Below are 21,904 nucleotides of genomic sequence, written 5' to 3'. Positions count from 1 at the left end.
CAATTATTTATGCCATCTTCTTCTCACCTTTCTGACTACTGAAGAGGTCTTGTGGATCCCAGTTTTATTCTTCTGTAATTCACTTTGTTAACTTCTCAGCCTTTCTTTCTATTTCACTATTTTCAAATCATTTTTTAAAACTTCTCCATGCCTCCAATAATTCTACTAAATTTCTGCTTCTCTTCTGTGCTGCAATTTGAAATATTATCATGCTAAAGGCAATGTCTGATTTAGTCCGAAGAATTCCTGTCTTATTCAATTCCTCACCTTCCTTCGCTAGTTTTTAAGGAGGTGACCATAAGAGATTCGCATAGCTCGCTTACTTCCCTTCAGATTTAGGATTTTTATTGTGCTTGAGTAACAACTTTTGAAATTTGGTACCTAAGAGCAATCATCTGCACACCAATGTTCTAAACAGAGGAAGATAACACTGTGTCTGAAGATTGAAATAAATTCAGTAACATGAAAAATAACATTCAGGAGAATTATTTTATAAAAAAATGTTATTGCACAGTATATAGGTTCATCAAGCAAAATACAATAAAGCAATCTTAAAATATTGTAAAATTAAAATCAGTGGATTACTATATTATTAAAATATAAATAAAACAGAAAGCAAGGCAATACTGTACTGGGCTAACTAACAATCAGCTTGATTACACAGCAGGGAGCAAAGGTGAAGTTAATGCTAATAAATTATAACTTTACATTTCCCTTATAAAAATTTTAGAACATATCAGTATTTTAGAATTCAAATTCTGCATTTCTGACTATTTTTATGTTAAGTTTGGTCACATAAATTAGATTTTATTTTTAGTACTTGAGGTTCAAAATATTTTGAAGGGATTGGAAACTTAGATTCCATAATTACATCTATTTTCCGCAAACAGGTAAATTTCAAATGGCAATTTGCTGGGGAACCTTTAGTTAGACTTTGTTCTGGAAGCTTTACTCAAAATAGTTCCTTCACTACTTCTAAGTGTGAGGTTACTATGATGTAGGCAACAGGACACTTGAAATCTTGGTTTATCTCCTCAACCAAAGAGGTTTAAGATTTGAGACATAAAGAGAGGAAGATTATGAAATATACTGCACAAATTAAAGCTTTGAGAGTGAAAACATACAGAAATGGAATGAGAGATTGTGCTGAGAAATGGAGAGAAAGGGGAGGAAAGGGCAATTCACTGGCAGTTAACATCTTGAAGATAAGAGACCAGCCATTTCTAACTTTCCTCCTGTCATTAAAATAAATGCAGTTTGAAAAGCATACTTGTGCCACAAATTAGAAGATTTATCTTTCTGTGGCAAGTTTAATGGATATTTAATGTGCTGATGCAGGCACTTCACAGAAATTGCGGGAAGGTTATGGATGAAATGCCTCGTGAAGTTAATGGGAGAACAGCGCAAATTGCCAGCAACATATAGCAATCCACAATTTGGAACATGTACCTTTCTGCCCATCTTCCTGGATTATTTTACTTGATATGTGTTGTTTTCATACTGTTATTTTTGGTGATATCTGAGACTTTAAAACTTGGTGCTCCTAATGAAAGAAGTCTAGCTGCGTGAAAAGACATTATTGTTTATCTCACAATTATTAAACTTATTCTAAGTGTGCAAGAGGGTTGGAGTAATGTTTTTAGACATGGAGTCTGAAGCCATGATGGAAGTTAAGTATTCCTGAATTTCTAACTGTCTTCTTAATTGCTACAAGAACAGATTATTTTTGTTTTTTCTTGGTCTGCTCTCACAATGAGGCTGCAAGTGCCCTTCTCAACTTTTGCGTACAGAAATTCACATTGAATCTTTGCCATTATTATTTCAACAGGGTTTAGTCTTTGAAAAGTTCAATACATGACCATGCTTAAGTGGCACTTGTAGGGCCACTGCATGCAGAGGCATAAATAACAGAAATCTTTTTTGTTTGGTCAGCTGCAATGGTTCTTTTCCTGATAATGCAACATAACCTGATAACATCCCCTGTCTAACAGACACAAAATGCTGGAGGAACTCAGCAGGCCAGGCAGCATCTATGGAAAAAAGTACAGTCAGTGTTTTGGGCCGGAATCCTTCAGCAGGATTGGTGTTAACCAGCAGCAATAGATATGGAATTGTCGGGTTTCTATAGATAAACGATGAAATTTATTAACCTCTACTCAAAAACATAGAAAAGTAAACAAACGACTAACGTAAACGGAAGTTAACAGTGTTATGCGTCTATAGCTATCAAACAGTCAAACTTAGAGACAATTTTTAACAGATCTTACTCAAGCACAGTCTTAAAGTGGTAGTCTAAGAAGTCCAAGTGATTCATGAAATATGTGAGAGGAGAGACTTCACAAAGCAGCGATGAGGCGATTCTTGAAGAAACAAAGAAACCGTTGACGCTGATCCCAGCCGAGAAGTACCTTCTACAAAGAGTGAGTTTTCTCAAAGTAACTGACTTTTCACCGAAGTGGTCACCACACAACATCCAAACCGTGTAAGGGTTAACAAAAGTGCGTGCCACGTATGGATTATACCCAGTGTCAATCACACCCGAAAATGCACCGAATGCCGCTGATTAACCCCAATTCTTTGGGTTCATTCGAAACGTGCAATCTTTTTCCTCTTTTTTTTTCTTTCTCTCTCTCTCTCTCTCTTTTCTCCTCCATTTCTCCCCCCCCTTACGATTGCGTAACCTCTGACTGCAACTCCCCAACAAAACGACTCCAACAATCAGCGGTCCTCCTTTTTATACCAGTGGGACATGCCATCATGTGACGCTCACAGGTAACAAAGTCATGGGACACTCACGGGAGTCGATACACGGGAATCACGAGACACACACGGGAATCACGAGAATCGATACGGGAATGATGAGACACGGGGAATCGATACACACGGGAATCACGAGACATTCACGGGAATCGATACTCACTGGAATCACGAGGCACTCACGGGAATCGATACTGTGGATAGATAACACTGGAGAAAAGAAGCTGAAGGGTTTTGCCGAAAACATCAACTGTACTTTTTTTCCATAGATGCTTCCTGGCCTGCTGTGTTCCCCCAGCATTTTGTGTGTGTTGCTCGGATTTCCAGCATCTGCAGATCTTCTCTTGTTTAACATTTCCAGGCTGATGTGACAACTATGCAATAAAGTTCACCCACAAACTCTTCCTTCAATCCAGGGTCAACTGGATAAATGCCTGATTCATGACTCTAAACTAATTAGTTTATGCTCATTCCATCAACTTCAGTTAGGAATAATTCTACCAATACTTAATCCATCTTTTGCTTCTTGACATCATTTAGGGTATTCTCTTTAATCTCTATTTTTGTATTGCTTTGTACTTTTTCCTTTTTTGTAAAACCTCTTTTTCTTCTTATCCCTGATTGAATGTTGATATTTCCTAGCCTGTCAGTAATGACAGTGCCATGAAGTATATCCATTGCTATAAATGATATGCCAAGGGAAATCTATACTTACAAAAATTCATTCTTTTTTTTTAAATATAGTGCCTTGAGATTGAAGATGATTTGGGTTCCACACTGCCTTGTGGAAGCCAGTGAGAGAATCATACACACTTCTGGTGATGTGGTAGGAGGTGTGTTAACTTGTGAGGTTTCTTCATCATTGATGCAGGTCTTCGATGTGCTCTTGGTGCATGGTGTTAAGGTTCTTAATATCATTCCTAATGTTTCTTCTCTACTTTGAGCAGTCATAGGCATGAGTCAGTGGAAATGTGGCACTCCTTCAAAGAAACTTTGGGCACATCCTTGAATCAGTCCTCTACTGTACCCATTCCCATTCTGACATGTCCATCCACAGCCTCCTCTACTGTAAAGATGAAGCCACACTCAGGTTGGAGGGACAACACCTTATATTCCGTCTGGGTAGCCTCCAACCTGATGGCATGAACATCGACTTCTCTAACTTCCGCTAAGGCCCCACCTCCCCCTCGTACCCCATCTGTTACTCATTTTTATGCACACATTCTTTCTCTCACTCTCCTTTTTCTCCCTCTGTCCCTCTGAATATACCTCTTGCCCATCCTCTGGGTCCCCCCCCCCCACCGTCTTTCTTCCTGGACTTCCTGTCCCATGATCCTCTCGTATCCCCTTTTGCCTATCACCTGTCCAGCTCTTGGCTCTATCCCTCCCCCTCCTGTCTTCTCCTATCATTTTGGATCTCCCCCCCCCCTTTCAAATCCCTTACTCACTCTTCCTTCAGTTAGTCCTGATGAAGGGTCTTGGCCTGAAACGTCGACTGCACCTCTTCCTACAGATGCTGCTTGGCCTGCTGCGTTCACCAGCAACTTTGATGTGTGTTCCTTGAATCAGTCGCCCTGGTAATCTCTTTCTGTGATAGCACTTAGAATAGCATGTCTAATTCAGGATCTTGATATTGGCATGAGCAAATTCTCAATTACAGAAAAAATAATCCTTCTGTTCAGTAAAATAGAATTCCAGATAAATTCACCCTTATTAACTCCAACCAAATCATTTCAAATTGCACGAGAGGGCATGCATAAGGAGCACAGGTTTTTTGGTACTTCAGTAGCAAATTCGAGCTCTACACAGCAGGATATACTTCTCCTGCATTTAGAGCCTGAGTCTACATTTCAACCCAGGAGCTTTGTTAGAACACTAGATGCAGTATTCATCAACACCATGTCCTGTTCTGAAAAAGAAGGCTATTATGTCAACCAGTTACATAGAACATAAAACAGTACAGTACAGCATATCTTTGCCAACCTTTTAATCTACTCCACAATCATTCTAATCCTTCGCTCCTTTTTTTTTAGGCATCCATTAGTCTTGCAAGACCATGGATCTGCGCCTGGAAAGTCTTCACTCTCCAGGGCGGAGGCCTGGGCAAGGTTGTATGGAAGACCAGCAGTTGCCCATGCTGCAAGTCTCCCCTCTCCACAACACCAATGTTGTCCAAGGGAAGGGCATTAGGACCCATACAGCTTGGCACTAGTGTCATCGCAGAGCAATGTGTGATTAAGTGCCTTGCTCAAGGACACAACATGTTCCCTCGGCTGGGGCTCGAACTCACGACCTTCAGGTCGCTAGTCTAATGCCTTAACCACTTGCCCACACATAGCACATAACTCTCAATTTTTCTTTCATCCATGAGTATATCTCCTAACTGTCCTGAACATTTCAGTCTGAATCACCACCCTCTTTTGCATTTACCATTCTCTATGTGAAAAACCTTTTTCTGACTTCTCCCCTAGATTTTCCTCCACTCACCTTAAAAGAATGTCTTCTGGTATTATGTATTGCTGCCCTCTAGGAAAAAAGTGCTGGCTGTCCATCTTATCTATGCATCTTATCATCTTTACACCTCTATCAAGTTGCCTTTCATGTTCCTTTGCTCCAGAGAAAAAAGCTCTAGCTCACTCAACATTTCCACATAAAACATTGTTCTCCAATCCAGGCAACATTGTGGTAAATCTAATCTGCACCACATTCTTCCTACAATGAGGCAGCCAGACTGAACACAATACTCCCAGTGTAGTCTAAACAGTCTTGTAGAGCTGCAACATTACCATGTGGCTATTGTTTTCCATTCTCTGACTAATAAAGGCCATCGCAACATACAACTTCTTAAAGACCTTATCAATCTGTGTGGCAACTTTGAGTGACCTATGGACTTTGAGCCAAGATCTCTATGTTCCTCCACACTGCTAAGAATTATGCCATTAACCTTGTGCTCTGCCTTGAAGTTTGACGTTCCAAAGTGTGTCACTTCACACTTTTCTGAATTGAACTCCATCTGCCACTTTTCAGCCCAAATCTAACCTACGACAATCTTCTATACTATCCACAACACCAACATTCGTATCATCTGCAAACTGACTAATTCACACTTCCAATTATCTATCCAAGTTACTTATAGAACTCACATAGAGCAGGGAATTCAGAACAGATCCCTGTGGAACACTGCTAGTCACCAAGCTCCAGGCAGAATATACTCCACCTGTTATCACCCTCTGACCCCAGTGGCGAGCCAATTTTGAATCCATTTACGTTCTTTGCAGCAGATCCGCTGTTCCACCAAACAGAGTTGAGAGTCATAGAATCATAGAAAATTACAGCACAGAAACAGGCCCTTTGGCCTATCTAGTCTTTGCTGAACCATTTAAACTGCCTAGTCCCATTGACCTGCTCCTGGACCATAGCCCTCGATATCCCTCCCATCCATGTACCTTTCCAGACTTCTCTTAAGCATTGAAATCGAGCTTGCATGCACCACTTGTTCTGGCAACTCGCTCCACACTCTCACTGCTCTCTGAGTGAAAAAGTTTCCCCTCATGTTCCACTTCAACTTTTCACCTTTCATCTTTAACCCATTGGCCTCTAGTTGTAGTCCCACCCAAGCTCGGCGGAAAAAGCCTGCCTGCATTTGTCCTATCTGTACCCCTCATAATTTTGTATCACTTTATCAAATCTCCCCTCAATCTTCTATGTTCCAAGGAATAAAGTCCTAACCTATTCTCTGTATTCTTTCAACCATATTTACATCTTTCCTGTGGGTAGGTGACCAAAACTGCACACAATACTCCAAATTAGGCCTCACCAATGTCTGATATAACTTCAACATATCATCCCATCTCCAGTACTCAATACTTTGAATTATGCAGACCAATGTGCCAAAAGTTTTCTTTAAGAACCTATCTATCTGTGATGCCAATTTTAATGAGGTATGGTCCTGGATTCCCAGATCCCTTTGTTCTCCTCAGCGACCTACTGTTCACTGTGTAACAACTATCCTGTTAGTCCTTCCAAAGTGCAACACTGTGCACTTGTCTACGTTAAATTCCATCTGCCATTTTTCAGCCCATTTTTCTGGCTGGTCCGCATATCACTGCAAGCTCTGGTAGTTTTGCTTGCTGTCCACTATACCTCCATTCTTGGTATCATCCACTGATTTGCTGATCCAGTTAACCACATTATCATCCAGATCATTGATAGAGATGACAAACAGCAATGGACCCAGCACCGATCCCTGCGGCACTCCTCTAGTCACAGGCCTCCAGTCAGCGAGGCAACCATCTAGTACCACTCTCTGGCTTCTCCCACAAAGCCAAAGTCTAATCCAATTTACTACCTCATCTTGAATGCCAAGCAACTAAACCTTCGTGACCAACCTGCAATGCGGAATCTTGCCAAATGTTCATGTAGACAACATCCACTGCCTTTCTTTCATCAGCTTTCTTGGTATCTTCCTCAAAAAACTCTTTAAGATTGGTTAGACATGACCTGCCTACTATGCATGAAGCTATGCTAACTATCCCTAATCAGTCCATGCCTATCCAAATACTCCTATGGGGGGGGGGGGGGTAATTGGCGGTCCCTTAAAATACCTTCTAATAATGTTCCCACAACTGATGTCAAGTTCATCAGCCTACAATTTTCTGGTTTATTTTCAGAGCCTTTCTTAAACAGCAGAACATGAGGTTTCCTCCAATCCTCCGGTACCTCACCTGTTGCTAAGTATAATTTAAATATCTGTTAAGTGCCCCTGCAATTTCTGCACTTGCCTCCCACAGGGTCTGAGGAAATGCCTTGTCAGGCCCTGGGGATTTTTCCACCCTAATTTGTCTCAACTGCCCTCTGTACAGGGTCCATTAACTCACTGGTAATTTGCCTTGCTTCTATAGACTCTGCGTCCATCTCCCAAGTAAATACAGTTGCAAAACATCCACCTAAAATCTTCCCCATCTCTTTTTGGCTCCATATATAGATTACCATTCTGAACCAATTTTGTCCCTTGCTCTTAACACATCTGTAGAATCCCTTATGATTCTCCTTCATCTTGTCTGCTAGGTCAAACTAATGCCTTCTTTTAGCCCTCCTTATTTCTTTCTTGAGTGTTCTCTTGCACTTCTATAACTACTTCATTTGTTCCTACCTGCCTATATCTACTATGCACTTCCTTTTGTTTAAACCAGGGCATCAATATCTCTTGAAAACCAAGGTTCCCAAAACTGTTACTTTATGTTTTATTCTGACAGGCACATACAAGCTTTGCACTCTCAAAATTTCACTTTTGAAGGCCTCTCACTTATCAAGTACACCTTTGCCACAAAACAGCCTGTCCCAGTCCACATTTGCCAGATCTTTTCCGAACCATCATAATTGCTCTTTCTCCAATTTAGAATATTAACTGTGGACCACATCTATTTTTTTCCATATTTTCTTGAAAACCAATAGCATCATGATCACTAGATGCAAAGTATTCCTCTGCACAAATTTCTGTCACCTGCCCTGTCTCATTCCATAATAGCAGATCAAGCATCCCACACACTCTCATTTCGACCTCTATGTACTGATTTAGGAAACTTTCCTGAACAAATTTGACAAACTCTATCCATCAAGTCCTTTTACAGTATGGGAGTCCCAGTCAATTATGTGGAAAGTTAAAATCACCTACTATAACAGCCATATGTTTCTTGCAACAGACTGCAGATCTTTCAAATAATTTCTTCCTCTAAATCCTGCAGACTGTTGGGTGGTCTATAATATAGCCTCATTAACATATTCATACATTTCTTATCCTCAGTTTCACCTATAAAGACTCACTAGATGAGTTCTCTAGTCAGTTCTGACTGCACTGCGTGGTACTTTCCTGACTTACAACGCCATCTCTCCCCCTTTAATCCATCCCACTCTGTCGCATCCAAAACAATGGAACTCCAGAATATTGAGCTGCCAGTCCTGTCCCTCCCGCAACCAAGTCTTACTAATGACTACAGTATCAGAATTCCATGTGTTGATCCATGCCCTGAACTTATCTGCCTTTCCTGCAATATGCAACTCAGAACATTAGTCACACCATGCTTAGCCTTTTGATTCCTGACTTTGTTTGAGTTCTTAGCAATATCTGTCTCCACAATCTCTGCACTGTTCTGACAGTCTGGTTCCTGTATCCCTGCAACTCTTGTTTAACCCCCCTTCCCCCGTTCAGCACTAGCAAACCTTCCTGCTAGGATATTAGTCCCCCTCCAGTTCAGGTGCAAACAGCCTCTTCTGTATAGGTGCCTCCTTCCCTGGAGAGACATGGAAATTTTTATGCTTGCAGGTGGTAATCTTGAAGTTAGGAAGAGAAAATGTAAAATTACCATCACCTCCAAAACATGGTAACATTTATTTCCTGTGTTGGAAATATGTGGCTTGTTTCATTAATGTTGGACAATATATGACATAAAACCTGCAGCAGCAAATAGGAATGAGGTAGAGAGAAAGATAAAATGTCAAAATTAAATGGTCTTTCTGAATGCATGAACTGTTCAAATAAGCAAAATAAAAACTAACTTGAAAAAATAGTCACAAACTTGCAGTACTTGTGCAACTATTGACAGTGAAACTATTTCATTGTATTTTGTAATATTTAATAAAAAGGACAGGATAACCTTTTGGCAATTATATTAGCGTTGTTTTTGAGGATACACATCTCTTAAGCTTTGCTAAACAAACTAAATAATGCGCTATTTCAAAATTGATTTTATTTTAGAGGTCACATTGTTCTAATCAATAATTCTTTTTGGCATTATACAAATCTAACTTTTATAGGTTGACCATTTATTCTGTTTACTTCACCGCATATTCCACTGAAGAAATGTTCCACAAAGCATTTCAAGGTAACATCTTCTGCAAGCAACACCCCAAACATCTTTTTTATTCCAATACTGCTCCCAACCCTTCTCTGCAATTCCAGTAAAATGCAGCATAAACTCAAAGAACAGGACCGCTTTTTCCAATTAAGCTCATTCACTCCTCGTATTTATTAGTGAGCTCAACAATTTTGGATAATCACATTGTTTGATTTCCAGAATTATTTACTTTTAGTTCTTTCAGATAATAAGTTTGCTTCTTCTATTCACATTACATACTACCTTCTTTTATCTTGCACTATAATAACTCACACCCTGCATGCCTTACAGACCTTTCTTCCTTTTCTCCCTCCTTCTCGCCTTCACTGCACATTGAAATCCATTTATCTCTAGCATTTCTGATAAAAGGCCATTAACTTAAAATATTAACTCTATTTCTTTTGTACCAGTGTTGCCCAAAATTGAGTATTTCCAGCATTTTCTGTTTTATATGTAAGTATGACCTTTAAAAAAATTCCAAATCATTAATATTCAACAATAAAATATTATCCTTGATCTAATAGTAACATTCTGTCATTTGAAGCATTGTAAAATATTGGTATTCTTTTCCTGATTGAATAAAAATATTCTTATACCTTTTAATTTGTAGTTGAATGTTCGTTGCATGTGAAAACTTTGTAAGTTGGTAGCATAACTTAAATGACTGAGGATTGATTGACTACGTACCCAGGTCTATAAAGGTGGAGAACGACCCATATATCTTCTCCTGCATAAGTAATTTGTTTAACATACTCATTTCCTTGGAGTTCAGCCAACTCACCAAATCTACTTTTTCTCTGCACAGCCTGCCAGTCTGCCATTCTCTGGCATCTAAAATACAAAGATGAGCTACTTTCAGCATGGAACATGTACCTGCAAAAATAAATCACAACCACAGTTCCCATTTCCCTAATCTTACTCTATAAACCTTTCATTTTAAGTACCCAAATGATAGGTCCCATTGTGCTGATATAATTTGGACACCACGGTAATGTAATGGCTCGTGTGATACTATTACAGCTCAGCATGTTCCGGAGTTCAGAGTTCAATTCCGGCACTGTTCTGTGAGGAGTTTCTGTGCGTCCTCCCCGTAGAATGTGTGGGTTTCCCGTGGATGCTCCGGTTTCCTCCCAGAGCTCAAAGATGTCCCAGGTAGGAATTCGTCATTGTGAACTGTCCTGTGATTAGGTTAGGGTTAATCTTTGTTGTAGGGTTGCTGGGGCGGCGTGGCTTGGAGAGCTGAAAAAGTCTACCCCATGCTGTACAGCTAATTAAATAATGGTCTGCTTCCTGTTCAAACTTAAGGGCATAGACTGTCTTGAATTTGAGTGATATAGTAATTCTTATGGAAGGAGCATGTTGTTGGCAGTGGCCACTATGATGTGTCACTGTAAGGCACAGCAGAAAATATATCCTCGGGCTGTAAGGACAAGATAGAAATTTTTTTTGTGGTTAGTATCTCTCAACCCCAATGTTTGACCAGATTAACCATTACAAGATCAATGGACACCAAGTTCAGTGTAAGTATATCCAAGATATTCTTGCTGCATCCCTCCATGTACATAAGAACAATAAGAAATAGGAACAGGAGTTGGCCATCTGGCCCGTCGAGCCTGCTCCGCCATTCAATAAGATCATGGCTGATCTGGCCATGGACTCATCTCCACCTACCTGCCTTTTCCACATAATCCTTAATTCCCCTACATTCTCAATATTTTTGTGGAAATAGAAATAATTTGCTGTTGCAATATTTTTTTACATGTTCATGTTCGTATCTCTTCTTAATTAGTTCCTTAATCCCTCCTAAAGTAACTCCCATTATATAGTTTTTATATTAGTGATCATAATCATTATTACATCAACCACACTGCTGCCAGAATTAAAACTCCGTTGAACATTAATTCCTCATTAGCATGGCTGCTATGTACAGGGATAATAGTTCAGGTAACTGGGTCAGAACAGGCTTCAGGTTAGCAGCAGATGGAGTGGAGTGTGAGTGGCCGGAGATCTCACTTCCCATCAGGTGTTAGTGTTGTTATCCTGGGCTGCCATGCTCACTGTAGTAGGAGAACGGTGAATGGGATTATCGGGACTGAAGGAGAAGGGGCCGTCAGTTGTCAGTGCCCTCGAATGATGATGTGTGGTGAATACTGTCTGGATCTTAAAAAAAGATTCCCAGCAGGTGAAGTTCTTTCCAAACACTTAAAGTAGATTGAGAGTAAAGTTATGTGTTTTAAATTGGCTACCTTGCTCCTAATCCTCACAAATTCTTTTTGAGCCTTTTAAAACATCATAGAGTACTCAAGGAACGGTAAGGAAGTGTAAGGAATATTAATAGACATTGATCTGCAGATACCCTGGTGCATAAATCCTGACAGTGTTGCAGCTATTTAGAGTTGATCATGCTAACCTGTACATTTCAATAGCATGTTCGTCCTCTTCATCAAACTCATCCTCTGCTTCCTTTAGCTCTGCAAGATTCATCCGTTCATAGGGCTTAACTGTGAGAAGCAGATGTTTGGAAATAATCCATCAGTGAGTACGATTACTAGATGATCTGGTTTTGGCATCAAGTGTCCACAGTACATTGGTAACATATGGGCCCATGACAGAAACATTGCTCAGAGTTCTCCCAGTAACTTTGCCAGCAGTATGGTGGAAAACTATTGCTGGTCTGAGTGGGATTTCCACTGACAAACCTATTGTGACAGGGTGGAAGCAGGTCCAACCATGTGTCCCGTGGGGAGCCTCACCTGCCATTTAAAAAATCATGTGCATATACCCACAATGTTTTCTTTTAAGAATTACAGTGGTTGGGATATCATCCATGCGTAAAACAAGTTTCTGATGTAAATCAAAACTAAAATGCAGATGTTGGAAATCTAAAACAGAAACAGAAAGTTGCTCTGAAATAGGGCCCCAGCAACAAGCATTAACCTTATGATGAATACGAGAAAGTCTGCAAATGCTGGAAATCCAATGCAACACACACAAAAAGCTGGAGAAACTCAGCAGGTCTGGAAATAAATAAATAGTCGGCGTTCTGGGCCGAGACCCTTCAAAAGGAATGAAAAGGAAAGGGGAAGGTGCCAGAATACAAAGGTGGGGGGAGGGAAAGGAGGATAGCAAGAAGGTGATAGGTGAAGCCAGCTGAGTTCGAAAGATAAAGGATTGGAGAGGAATGAATCTGATAGGAGAGGAGAGTGGACCAGGCGATAAGGGGAAGGAGGAGGGACACCAGGGGGAGGCAAAAGGCAGGTGAGAAGAAGAGGTAAGAGGCCACAGTAGGGAACAGGAGGGGAGAGGAAGGAAAAAATTACCAGAAGGAGAAATCGATGTTCCTGCTATCAGGATGGAGGCTTCCCAGACAGGATATGAGGTGTTGCCCCTCCACCCGCTGGCAAAAAGAAGAGGCCACTGATTGACATGTCAGAAAAGGAATGTGGATAGGAATTAAAATGGTTGTCCACCAGAAAATTTCATTTTTGGTGGAAGTAGCAGAGGAGCTCATCAAAGTGCTCACCTAATACATGTCAGGTCTCAGCAAGGTAGAGGAAGCTGCATTAGGAGCACCAGATACAGTAGACAACCCTCAGAAGATTCAGAGATGAAGTCTTGCCTTCATCTGGAAGCGGGGTTTCCCTTCCTCCACCATTAACACTGCCCTTACCAACATCTCCTCCATTTCCTGGACATCCACGCTCATTCCATCTTCCTGTTGCCTTAATTAGGATAGTGTTCCTCTTGTCCTCACCTACCACCCCATGAACCTCTGCATTCAACACATCAATCTCCGCAGCTTCCGCCATCTTCCACAGGACCCTACCACAAATCTTTGCCCTCTCCTCTTTCCTCTTTCAATGGGGATCGTTCCCTCCATGATTGCCTTGTCTATTTGTCCCTCCTGGCATATACCCCTGCAAGTGGCCAAAATTCTACGCCTGCCCATTTAGCTCCTTCCTTACCTCTGTTCAGGGCCCCAGACAGGGCTTCCAGCTGAGACAATGCTTCACCTGCGAATGTGTTGTGGTTGTCTGCTGGACCTGGTGCTCTTGATGCGGCCTCCTCTACACTGGTGAAGCCCAACATACAGTAAATTGGGTGACTGCCTTGGCGAGCATCTCCGCTCCATCCACCATTCAGTTCTGACATGTCGGTCAATAACCTCCTCTATTGCCACACTGCGGCCATTCTCAGGGTAGAGGAGCAACCCCTCATGTTCCGTTTGGGTAGCCTCCAACCTGCTGATGTGTACATCAATATCCCCTTCCGTCAAAAAATAATTTCCCTTCCCATTCCCTCTTCTTCTTTTACCTACTCTGGCCTTTCATCTCTTCTCCTCACCTGCCCCTCCCTAAGGTGCCCCTTCCTCTTCACTTTCTCCCATGGCCCACTCTCCTCACCTATCAGATTCGTTCCTCTCCAGCCCCTTACCTTTTCCACCCACCTGGCTTCACCTTCCAATCTTCTAGATAGCTCTTCTTACCCCCTCCCCTCTCCTTTTCATTCCGGTGTCTTCTTCCTTCCTTCCCAGTCCTGAGGAAAGTTCTTGGCCCAAAACATCAACTGTTTATTCATTTCCATAGATACTAATGCCTACTAATTATTGCATTGCTATGCAAAAATCATTATATGTGAATAAGCGATTCTAATAATAACAATTGCTCCTTATTATTGGAAGGATTACTGTTAATATTGGGACTTCCAGTAAAATGGCAGTGCACCCGGACACAGTGGCCTCTATGGGGACAACCAAAGGTGCTGTTGCCTTTTCACTATCAGAAGACACCACTGGATAATAAGAACTTCCAGTACTGTAGGTCTACCCCATCATTGAGTTGCTCATTAGTGGAGGAGCTGGACTTGGTGCTGACCATGTGGCTGCCTGCAGAAAGGCATCAGAACAGGCATGCGAAGGCAGTGTGCAGTCTCACAGTGAGTGATTGCCTTAGTGACTTGTCTTGTGTTTGCAAGGCCATGTTAAACATTGGTAATGTTAAATGCTGCAAGCCCAGTTCATTGGTTTATTGGTAGAACTTTTATTTTTAGCACAGACTAGGCCTCAATCTGTGGTGTCGCCTGTTTGCAGCCACTCAGGAGAGAGGTGTCGGAGTCAGTGCCTGGAAGAGGTGTGACGCAGCATGCATACTGCCCTCCAGTGTTTGCTCAGTGGAAGACAGCTAGGTTGCATTTGTCAGTACTCTGCTGAGGGTATGCTATTGCTGATAACATTCATGGACCTGGCAACTTGACCTATGTTATATAGTTTTATTTGTGTGACTGCATGGTTACTGCTATCTTATTTGGGCTAGCACAAACACAAGATTTCTGGACATTTGATGCGGGCAGGTTGTACAGACATGATAAAATTGAATGGAGCATTGGTGGCTATGGTTTCATTTGTTCACTACTAGCTTTGGTTCTTCAATAATAATTAAAAGTAGCTCAATTTTTTCTTCACCATGAATTCATATCCACAATGAATGATTTAGGAACAGTTTCTTCCCCTCCATTATTAGATTTCTGAAAAGTCCAAGAACCCATGAACACTATCTCATTATTCCTTTGTTTCCCTTATTTATTTTTGTGATATGTCGGTTTTTATGTCTTTGCGCTGTACTGCTGCTGCAAAATAATAAACATCACATCAGATGTCACTGATAATAAATTTGATTCTGCTTCTTCTTATTTATTTTCAAAGTGCCTCTGGAATTGTTTGTATTTGATCTATTTATTTTTGGGTATTTTACTTAATGCTCCACCATTCCATTTTATATGGATACTTTTCATTATGAAAAGTTGGGCACGTGGCTAAGTGGTTAAGGTGTTCGTCTAGTAATCTCAAGGTCGCTAGTTTGAGCCTCAGCTGTGGCAGCGTGTTTGTGCCCTTGAGCAAGGCACTTAATCACACATTGCTCTAGTCTGTGCGAGGAGTGGCGCCCCACATAGACTTCCAATCTGCGCCTTGTAAGGCATGAAAATGCCTGACGCAGGCCTCTCATGGTCTGAGTCGACGTTCCCTCCCCTCATTACGACACTTTCTAGAAAAGCTTCACTTGAGATGTAATTAGTGTTCCATTTTGTTTAAAGAATGTATTACAATAAGTTTTATCAGTGGTTTTACTGCACACAATAGAGGCTTCTCCCTTGTCACAATTCTAATCATTAGGTCGCTTTAAATGCTCAGTTAGGTAAAAGTAAACCTTGACCTTTTGCTTCCTCCTGTAAACGTAAAACCATTTCTTCAACTTCATCCCTTGGCTGCTCTTTTGAAGGGATAATGCCAAAACTTCGCAGGACATCATTCCATTCAGTATCTTCATTGGGATCCTATGGGGAAGGAAAATTCTGATTTCTGTTTCGAATTAGCAACCATTGCCCAGGCAATAAGTTTACATCTTTGGACAAAGTGGATGTAGAAAGTCCATTCATAAATGACATAAAAACAAGCGTGAAGTATGAGCAAGAGTGGACCAATCATGCCCTACAACCCGTTCGGTCATTTAATAAGATCACAGGTGATCTGAGTGTAACCTCAGCTCCACATTCCCATCGAACTTGGTAATACTCCACTCCTTGCTTAACAATTACCTATCTACAATTGTTGTAAAGATATGCAAACTCTGCTTCCTTTATTCTTTGAGTAAGAGAATTCCAAAGACTCAGTCTTCTGAGAGAAAATAATCTCATCTCTGCCTTAAATGGACAACCACCTAGAACGTAAAACAATACAACACAAGAAAGGCCCTTTGGTCCACAATGCTGTGCCAAACTAATTAACAAACAGAAGAGATGTTGGAAATCTTGAGCAACACGCACATGCACGCACACACACACGATGCTGGAGAACCTCAGTATGTCAGGCAGCATCTGTGGAAGGGAATAAACACCCACCTTCCTCCTCACCTGGTCTCAGCTATTCTCTGCCATTTTGTACTCCTCCCCCTCAAACTCACCCACCTTCTTGTTCTGGCTTCAACCCACTTCCGTTCCAGTTCCAATGAAGGGTCTCCGCCCCAAACATCGATGGTTTATTTTCTCCATAGCTGTTGCCCGAGGATGAGTTCCTCCAACATCTTGTGTCCATGATCAGGCCATTATTATGCTTTATCAGTCACGGAGAAAACAGTGTTTTCTCTTACTCAAGATCAGAAATATTATGATCCGGCAATAAATTGGACAATATAAGTTTTGTGCAAGAAATCTAAATAATTCAATATAGCAATGTATTGTTATTTACAGAGGTATTTGCCTCTTATGATGCATGGCTCATCCTACAAGCCATAAAGTGACAAATGCACAGCAGACTTGAGAAAGTAGGTAATGCAATTGGCACAAACAGGCCAAATGAACAATTTTGGATATTCAACTATACTGGTGAGAAATTTATGCAATTTTCACTGCTGCTGAGTAGAAATAAGCAAAAAAAGCTGCAGGTCAAAGTTATGTACTTAAATTTTTGTTTTAGTAATTTTTATAAATTGACGGTGAATGTAAAGGAAAAAAATCATGTAGCTTGCAACCTGTAAGTATACGGGTCTTGTTCAAGCAAAAGGTGAGTACAAAACATTGCATGTCCATGCTCACAAAAGTAGTTGAAGAATGTTTTGGAAAACCTCATAGTCAGAGACACAATGGGAATCTAAACTTTTTTTTACAACCTAGAACATATATCCTTCCTCTGTGCCAATGAAGAAGTCAGATAAAGGATAAATGCCTATTACTGTGCCTCTGCACACAATGACTTCATATAAAAGCATAAAGTAAAATTAGAAAATGCTGACAGTTCAGTTTGCATTGCAGATTTCCATCAACTGCAGGCTTTTTGCTTTTTTCTTCACAATGATTCCTAGGATGGACCTAGGAGGGGGGAAGATCCTTCTCTGCTCTGTGAGCCTTTATTTGGGACCCTGTTATTGGATCCTGATCTGCAAACCTAAGAAAGAAGCCACTGGGTGAGACTTTGTCCACACAGGAGATTGTGGCACCTTCGGTAGTGCCTGCAGGCAATTGTGACAGCTCACTTTTGTCAACCACAGAGACTAAAATTATCTCTTTTTACTCAAAAAAAAAGCTATTTTGTGGAATCAATATTTCCTTAACATCCATCTGATATTTCTCAATTGTCTATTCAATGTTGCACTCAGCCTCCTCTCAGGCTGTGGACTCAAATATTTCAATTTATAATGCATAACAAAAGAGGATGTTTCTAGCCTGCCTGTATGAAGAGATTCTGATGGAAGAGATCAAATAATAGTATTGCTTTTCAAACTTCTGTTCAGTGCTTCTCATATGACTTAGAAATAATGTAAAAAGTTTTGTTACCTGCATAGTTCCTTTGAATTTTTTCCTCCTGAAATATTCATGCACAGTGGAAAATTATTTGAGTTAAATTATTTGGCTTAAGCCTGATATCTTTTTGCTAGATTCAGAAATAACCTTTAAACAAAATACAAGTCATTTCAAAATACAAAGAAATCCAAATACAGGAAGGCAATCATATTTGATATGATTAGACTTTAGCGGAGCCACTGAATTGTCATCATCAATAAAAATATCCAATTAACTGCCTAGCAACTCTAAATAAATAAGATACATCACAATAACACAATGGTTCAGTCATAGAGCTCCAGAGTCACAACAATCCAAGTTCAAATTTATACATATGCAGTTTATGATGTTTCTACTGTTATGATGAAGCAATCCCTCTTATGAGTAATCTACCAGAAACCAGTGAACAAAGACCAGAGGACATAACCTCAGAATAGAGGGAATGGAGATGTGGAGAACTTCTTCAGCCAGAGAGTTGTGAATCTGTGGAATTCTTTGCCACAGGCAGATTTGAAGGCCAAGTCTTTATGTATATTTAAGGCAGAGGTTGATTGATTCTTGATTGGTCATGGCATGAAGGGATACAGGGAGAAGCGAGGAAATTGGGGCTGAGGGGAAAATTGGATCAGCCATGATGAAATGGTGGAGCAGACTCAATGGGTCAAACGGCCGAATTTTGCTCCTAGACTTTATGGTCTTAACTTGCAATACAGGAGGAGGCATTGTTCACTGTGATCATACCTGTTCCTTAAAAGAGATAATGTATTCGTCCATGTTCCTTGAACATTCCCCTGAAAACATTTTTCTTTCTTCTGGATTTTCATGGATTCCCATTGCTTATTGTTCAATGTTTGGCATGAACACTATATGCTGTGGACATTATACACAAGTGGATACTGTAACATCAAAACTTATAAAGATTGAGATAAACACAAAATATTCTGCAGATGCTGGGGTCAAAGCAACACGCACAAAACACTGGAGGAACTCAGCAGGTTGGGCAGCATCCGTGGAAACGAACGGTCAATGTTTCGGGCCGAGACGTTGACTGTTCGTTTCCATGGATGCTGCCCAACCTGCTGAGTTCCTCCAGCATTTTGTGTGTGCTGCTCTTGAGTTCCATGATCTGCAGAATCTCTTGTGTTTATACCAAACTGCAACTACCTCAGTGTGATGATTTAAAGTCAAACCTGTGATAACAGACTTGTTGATTGACTTATCACATCATGGGTGCATTTGGAATTGTGTTTTTTTTTTACTTCTTATACTAGTTGGTGCTAGTTTGCTGTGCTTAATGGTGACATGCTTCATGGCAGCATCAGTGAAGTGATTGTGAAGCCAACATTTAAGATGGCTTCGGGAAGAGACAGCTTTTGGAGTCATATCAAGGAACCAAGGCCCAGAAATTTGGAATGTCATGTTCAAGACATTTAGCCACTTTACACATATGATCAAGGTATGGTCAATGAACATATCTTCAAATTTATGTTCTACCAACTGCATCAGGAACATTTCCCACTGCTCAATACAACTCATATCCTCATCATCCTCCAGCAATTCTATCAATCAGCACCAGTTTTGTGCCCCACCATGACCACAAATACTGATGTTACTATGATTCCACAAAATAGCTTTTTCTTAGTAAAAAGAGGTAATTTTAGTCTCTGTGGTTGACAAAAGTGAGCTGTCACAATTGCCTGCAGGCACTACCAAAGGTGCCATGATCTCCTGAGTGGACAAAGTCTCACCCAGTGGCTTCTTTCTCAGGTTTGCAGATCAGGATCCAATAACAGGGTCCCAACAAAAGCCTCACAGAGCAGAGAAGGATCTTCCCCCCCTCCTGGGTCCATCCTAGGAATCATTGTGAAGAAAAAAGCAAAAAGCCTGCAGCTGGTGGAAATCTGCAATACAAACTGAATTGTCAGCATCACTCGAGTAGGAGGTCCCTGATGATGGATGCTGCTTTCCTGTGACAGTGCTCTGTGTAGATGTGTCCAATGGAAGGGAGGGCTTTAACCACGATGGACTGGGCCATGTCCACTACTTTTTGTAGGATCTATTTGTTAGTTCACTTAAGGATTAGGATTTGGTGTTTGGAGTCAGATGTCATGGTTAGATTTAGCTGCATATGTATAGCTTTCTTGCATTGTTAATCAGCTAGCCCAAGTAAATTGTGCAATACTTATTTAAAACTTCCATTTTTCTTGCAGGATAAACCAGCACACAACTGACACCAATTGCATCTAACATCTGGGGAATTAGTGTAACCGCTTAACATTGCTCCTCGGACAACAGGGAGCTTGCTGCAACTGTACTGGCCGTTCAAATACCAGTGACCAGGGACCAGCTTTTAGACTACCAAATAAGTCAAATTCTTCATGCTAATCTTTTTGCATCCAAATACATTCCCACCCTTCTGATGCACAGGCTACTTGCAGTGTTAGCAAGCGATCCTTAACGTTCACTCAAACCTCATCAAAATCCTACCCCTCTACTGTGCAGCTCTTATTCAGCCACGGATTTTCACCTTCACAGGAGAAAGAAGAATGGGGAAAAAAGACTGAAGGTAAAATCATCCAATTATTTGTAGCAGCCAGCAGAGAGCAGAGCGCCTCTTGGGGTTTAGAGGCAGGATTATATGTACAAGGTGAGTTACTATGATTGGCATGACTGTGGGAAAGAGTAGTAAAGGAGCCTGCACCCCTGAGGCCAAGGTCATACATGAGATGTACTGCAGAGGGCTCAGGTGAGGACTTTGACGAGACCACCTACAGATGAAAGTTGATGAGTGTGCATATTCCAATATGGTGCATTAGCCAGCCTGGCAGAAAGCCTGCACCCAATGAGAAAGATCACGGAGGTGGCTGACCGCTTCGCCGAGCACCTACACTCCATCTGCCAGAAAAAGCAGGATCTCCCACTACCCACCCATTTTCGTTCAACTTCCCTTTCCTATTCCTGCATGTCCATCCATGGCCTCCTCTACTGTCACGATGAGGCCACATTCAGGTTGGAGGAGTAACACCTTATATTCCGTCTGGGTAGCCTCCAACCTGATGACATGAACATCGATTTCTCGAACCTCCGATAAAGGCTCTCCCCCTTCACCATTGCCCATCCCCTTTACCCTCTCTCTCCCCATCTCCTTGCCTGCTTGTTGCCTCCCTCTGGTCCTCCTCCCCCTTCTTCTTCCTTCCATGGCTTTCTGTACTCTCCTAGTAGATATCTCCCTTTTCCAGCCCTGTATCTCTTTCACCAATCAACATCCCAGCTCTTTACTTCACCCCTCCCCGACATCTCCCCGTTTCACCTCTCACCTTGTGTTTATCCCTCCCCTCCCCCACCTTCTAACTCTGAATTCTCATCTCTTCTTCTCCAGTCCTGCTGAAGAGTCTCGGCCCAAAACGTCAACTGTACTCTTTTTCACAGATGCTGCCTGACCTGCTGAGTTCCTCCAGCATTTTGTGTGTGTTGCTTGGATTTACAGCATCTGCAGATTTTCTCTTGTTCGTGATTGGATTACTACACAAACTGGAAATACTTTTAAAAGAGTGTATGTTCTAAAACAGAAGCAAACAGAAAATCTTAACTATGAATTTTATTTTAACTGATACATTTGCTGATGCCATCACAAACAGAGAATGTGAAAAGAAAATTCAGTAACATGCATTGCATTACATCAGCCTTAAAGTGGTACTTACACACTATCTGTTGATAAACACAACTTCACATTTGATACATTTCATGTTTATCTTCAGAGGTGAATTCATTATGAAAATAACAACCAGTAATCATGTAGTTAAAGTTATCATGCATATAATAGACGTTTTAAAAATATTGATAACATAACTCATTTTCAGCATCTGCATCAACCATTCCTATAGACGTTCACGTTCCTGCAAAATGAAATAGTTGTAAGTAGA

At 41.0% G+C, this 21,904-nt stretch overlaps 1 protein-coding gene across 1 annotated transcript in view; it reads right to left on the bottom strand.

The window, feature by feature from the left end:
• The window catches only part of LOC140195670 (phosducin-like protein 2), a 34,063-nt gene extending 12,785 nt beyond the window's left edge, over positions 1 to 21,278 (bottom strand). Inside the window, 8 exon segments of the mRNA XM_072254389.1 lie at positions 10,338 to 10,481; positions 12,061 to 12,151; positions 15,860 to 15,980; positions 17,976 to 18,003; positions 18,723 to 18,728; positions 19,058 to 19,122; positions 19,125 to 19,196; positions 21,261 to 21,278. Coding sequence (XP_072110490.1) covers positions 10,338 to 10,481; positions 12,061 to 12,151; positions 15,860 to 15,980; positions 17,976 to 18,003; positions 18,723 to 18,728; positions 19,058 to 19,122; positions 19,125 to 19,196; positions 21,261 to 21,278 — 545 coding nt within the window.
• Positions 21,279 to 21,904: the final 626 nt, after the last annotated feature.

This window comes from Mobula birostris, chromosome 3 (genome assembly GCF_030028105.1).
Source record: "Mobula birostris isolate sMobBir1 chromosome 3, sMobBir1.hap1, whole genome shotgun sequence".
NCBI lineage: Eukaryota > Metazoa > Chordata > Chondrichthyes > Myliobatiformes > Myliobatidae > Mobula > Mobula birostris.
This window is presented reverse-complemented; position numbering and strand designations above follow the sequence as displayed.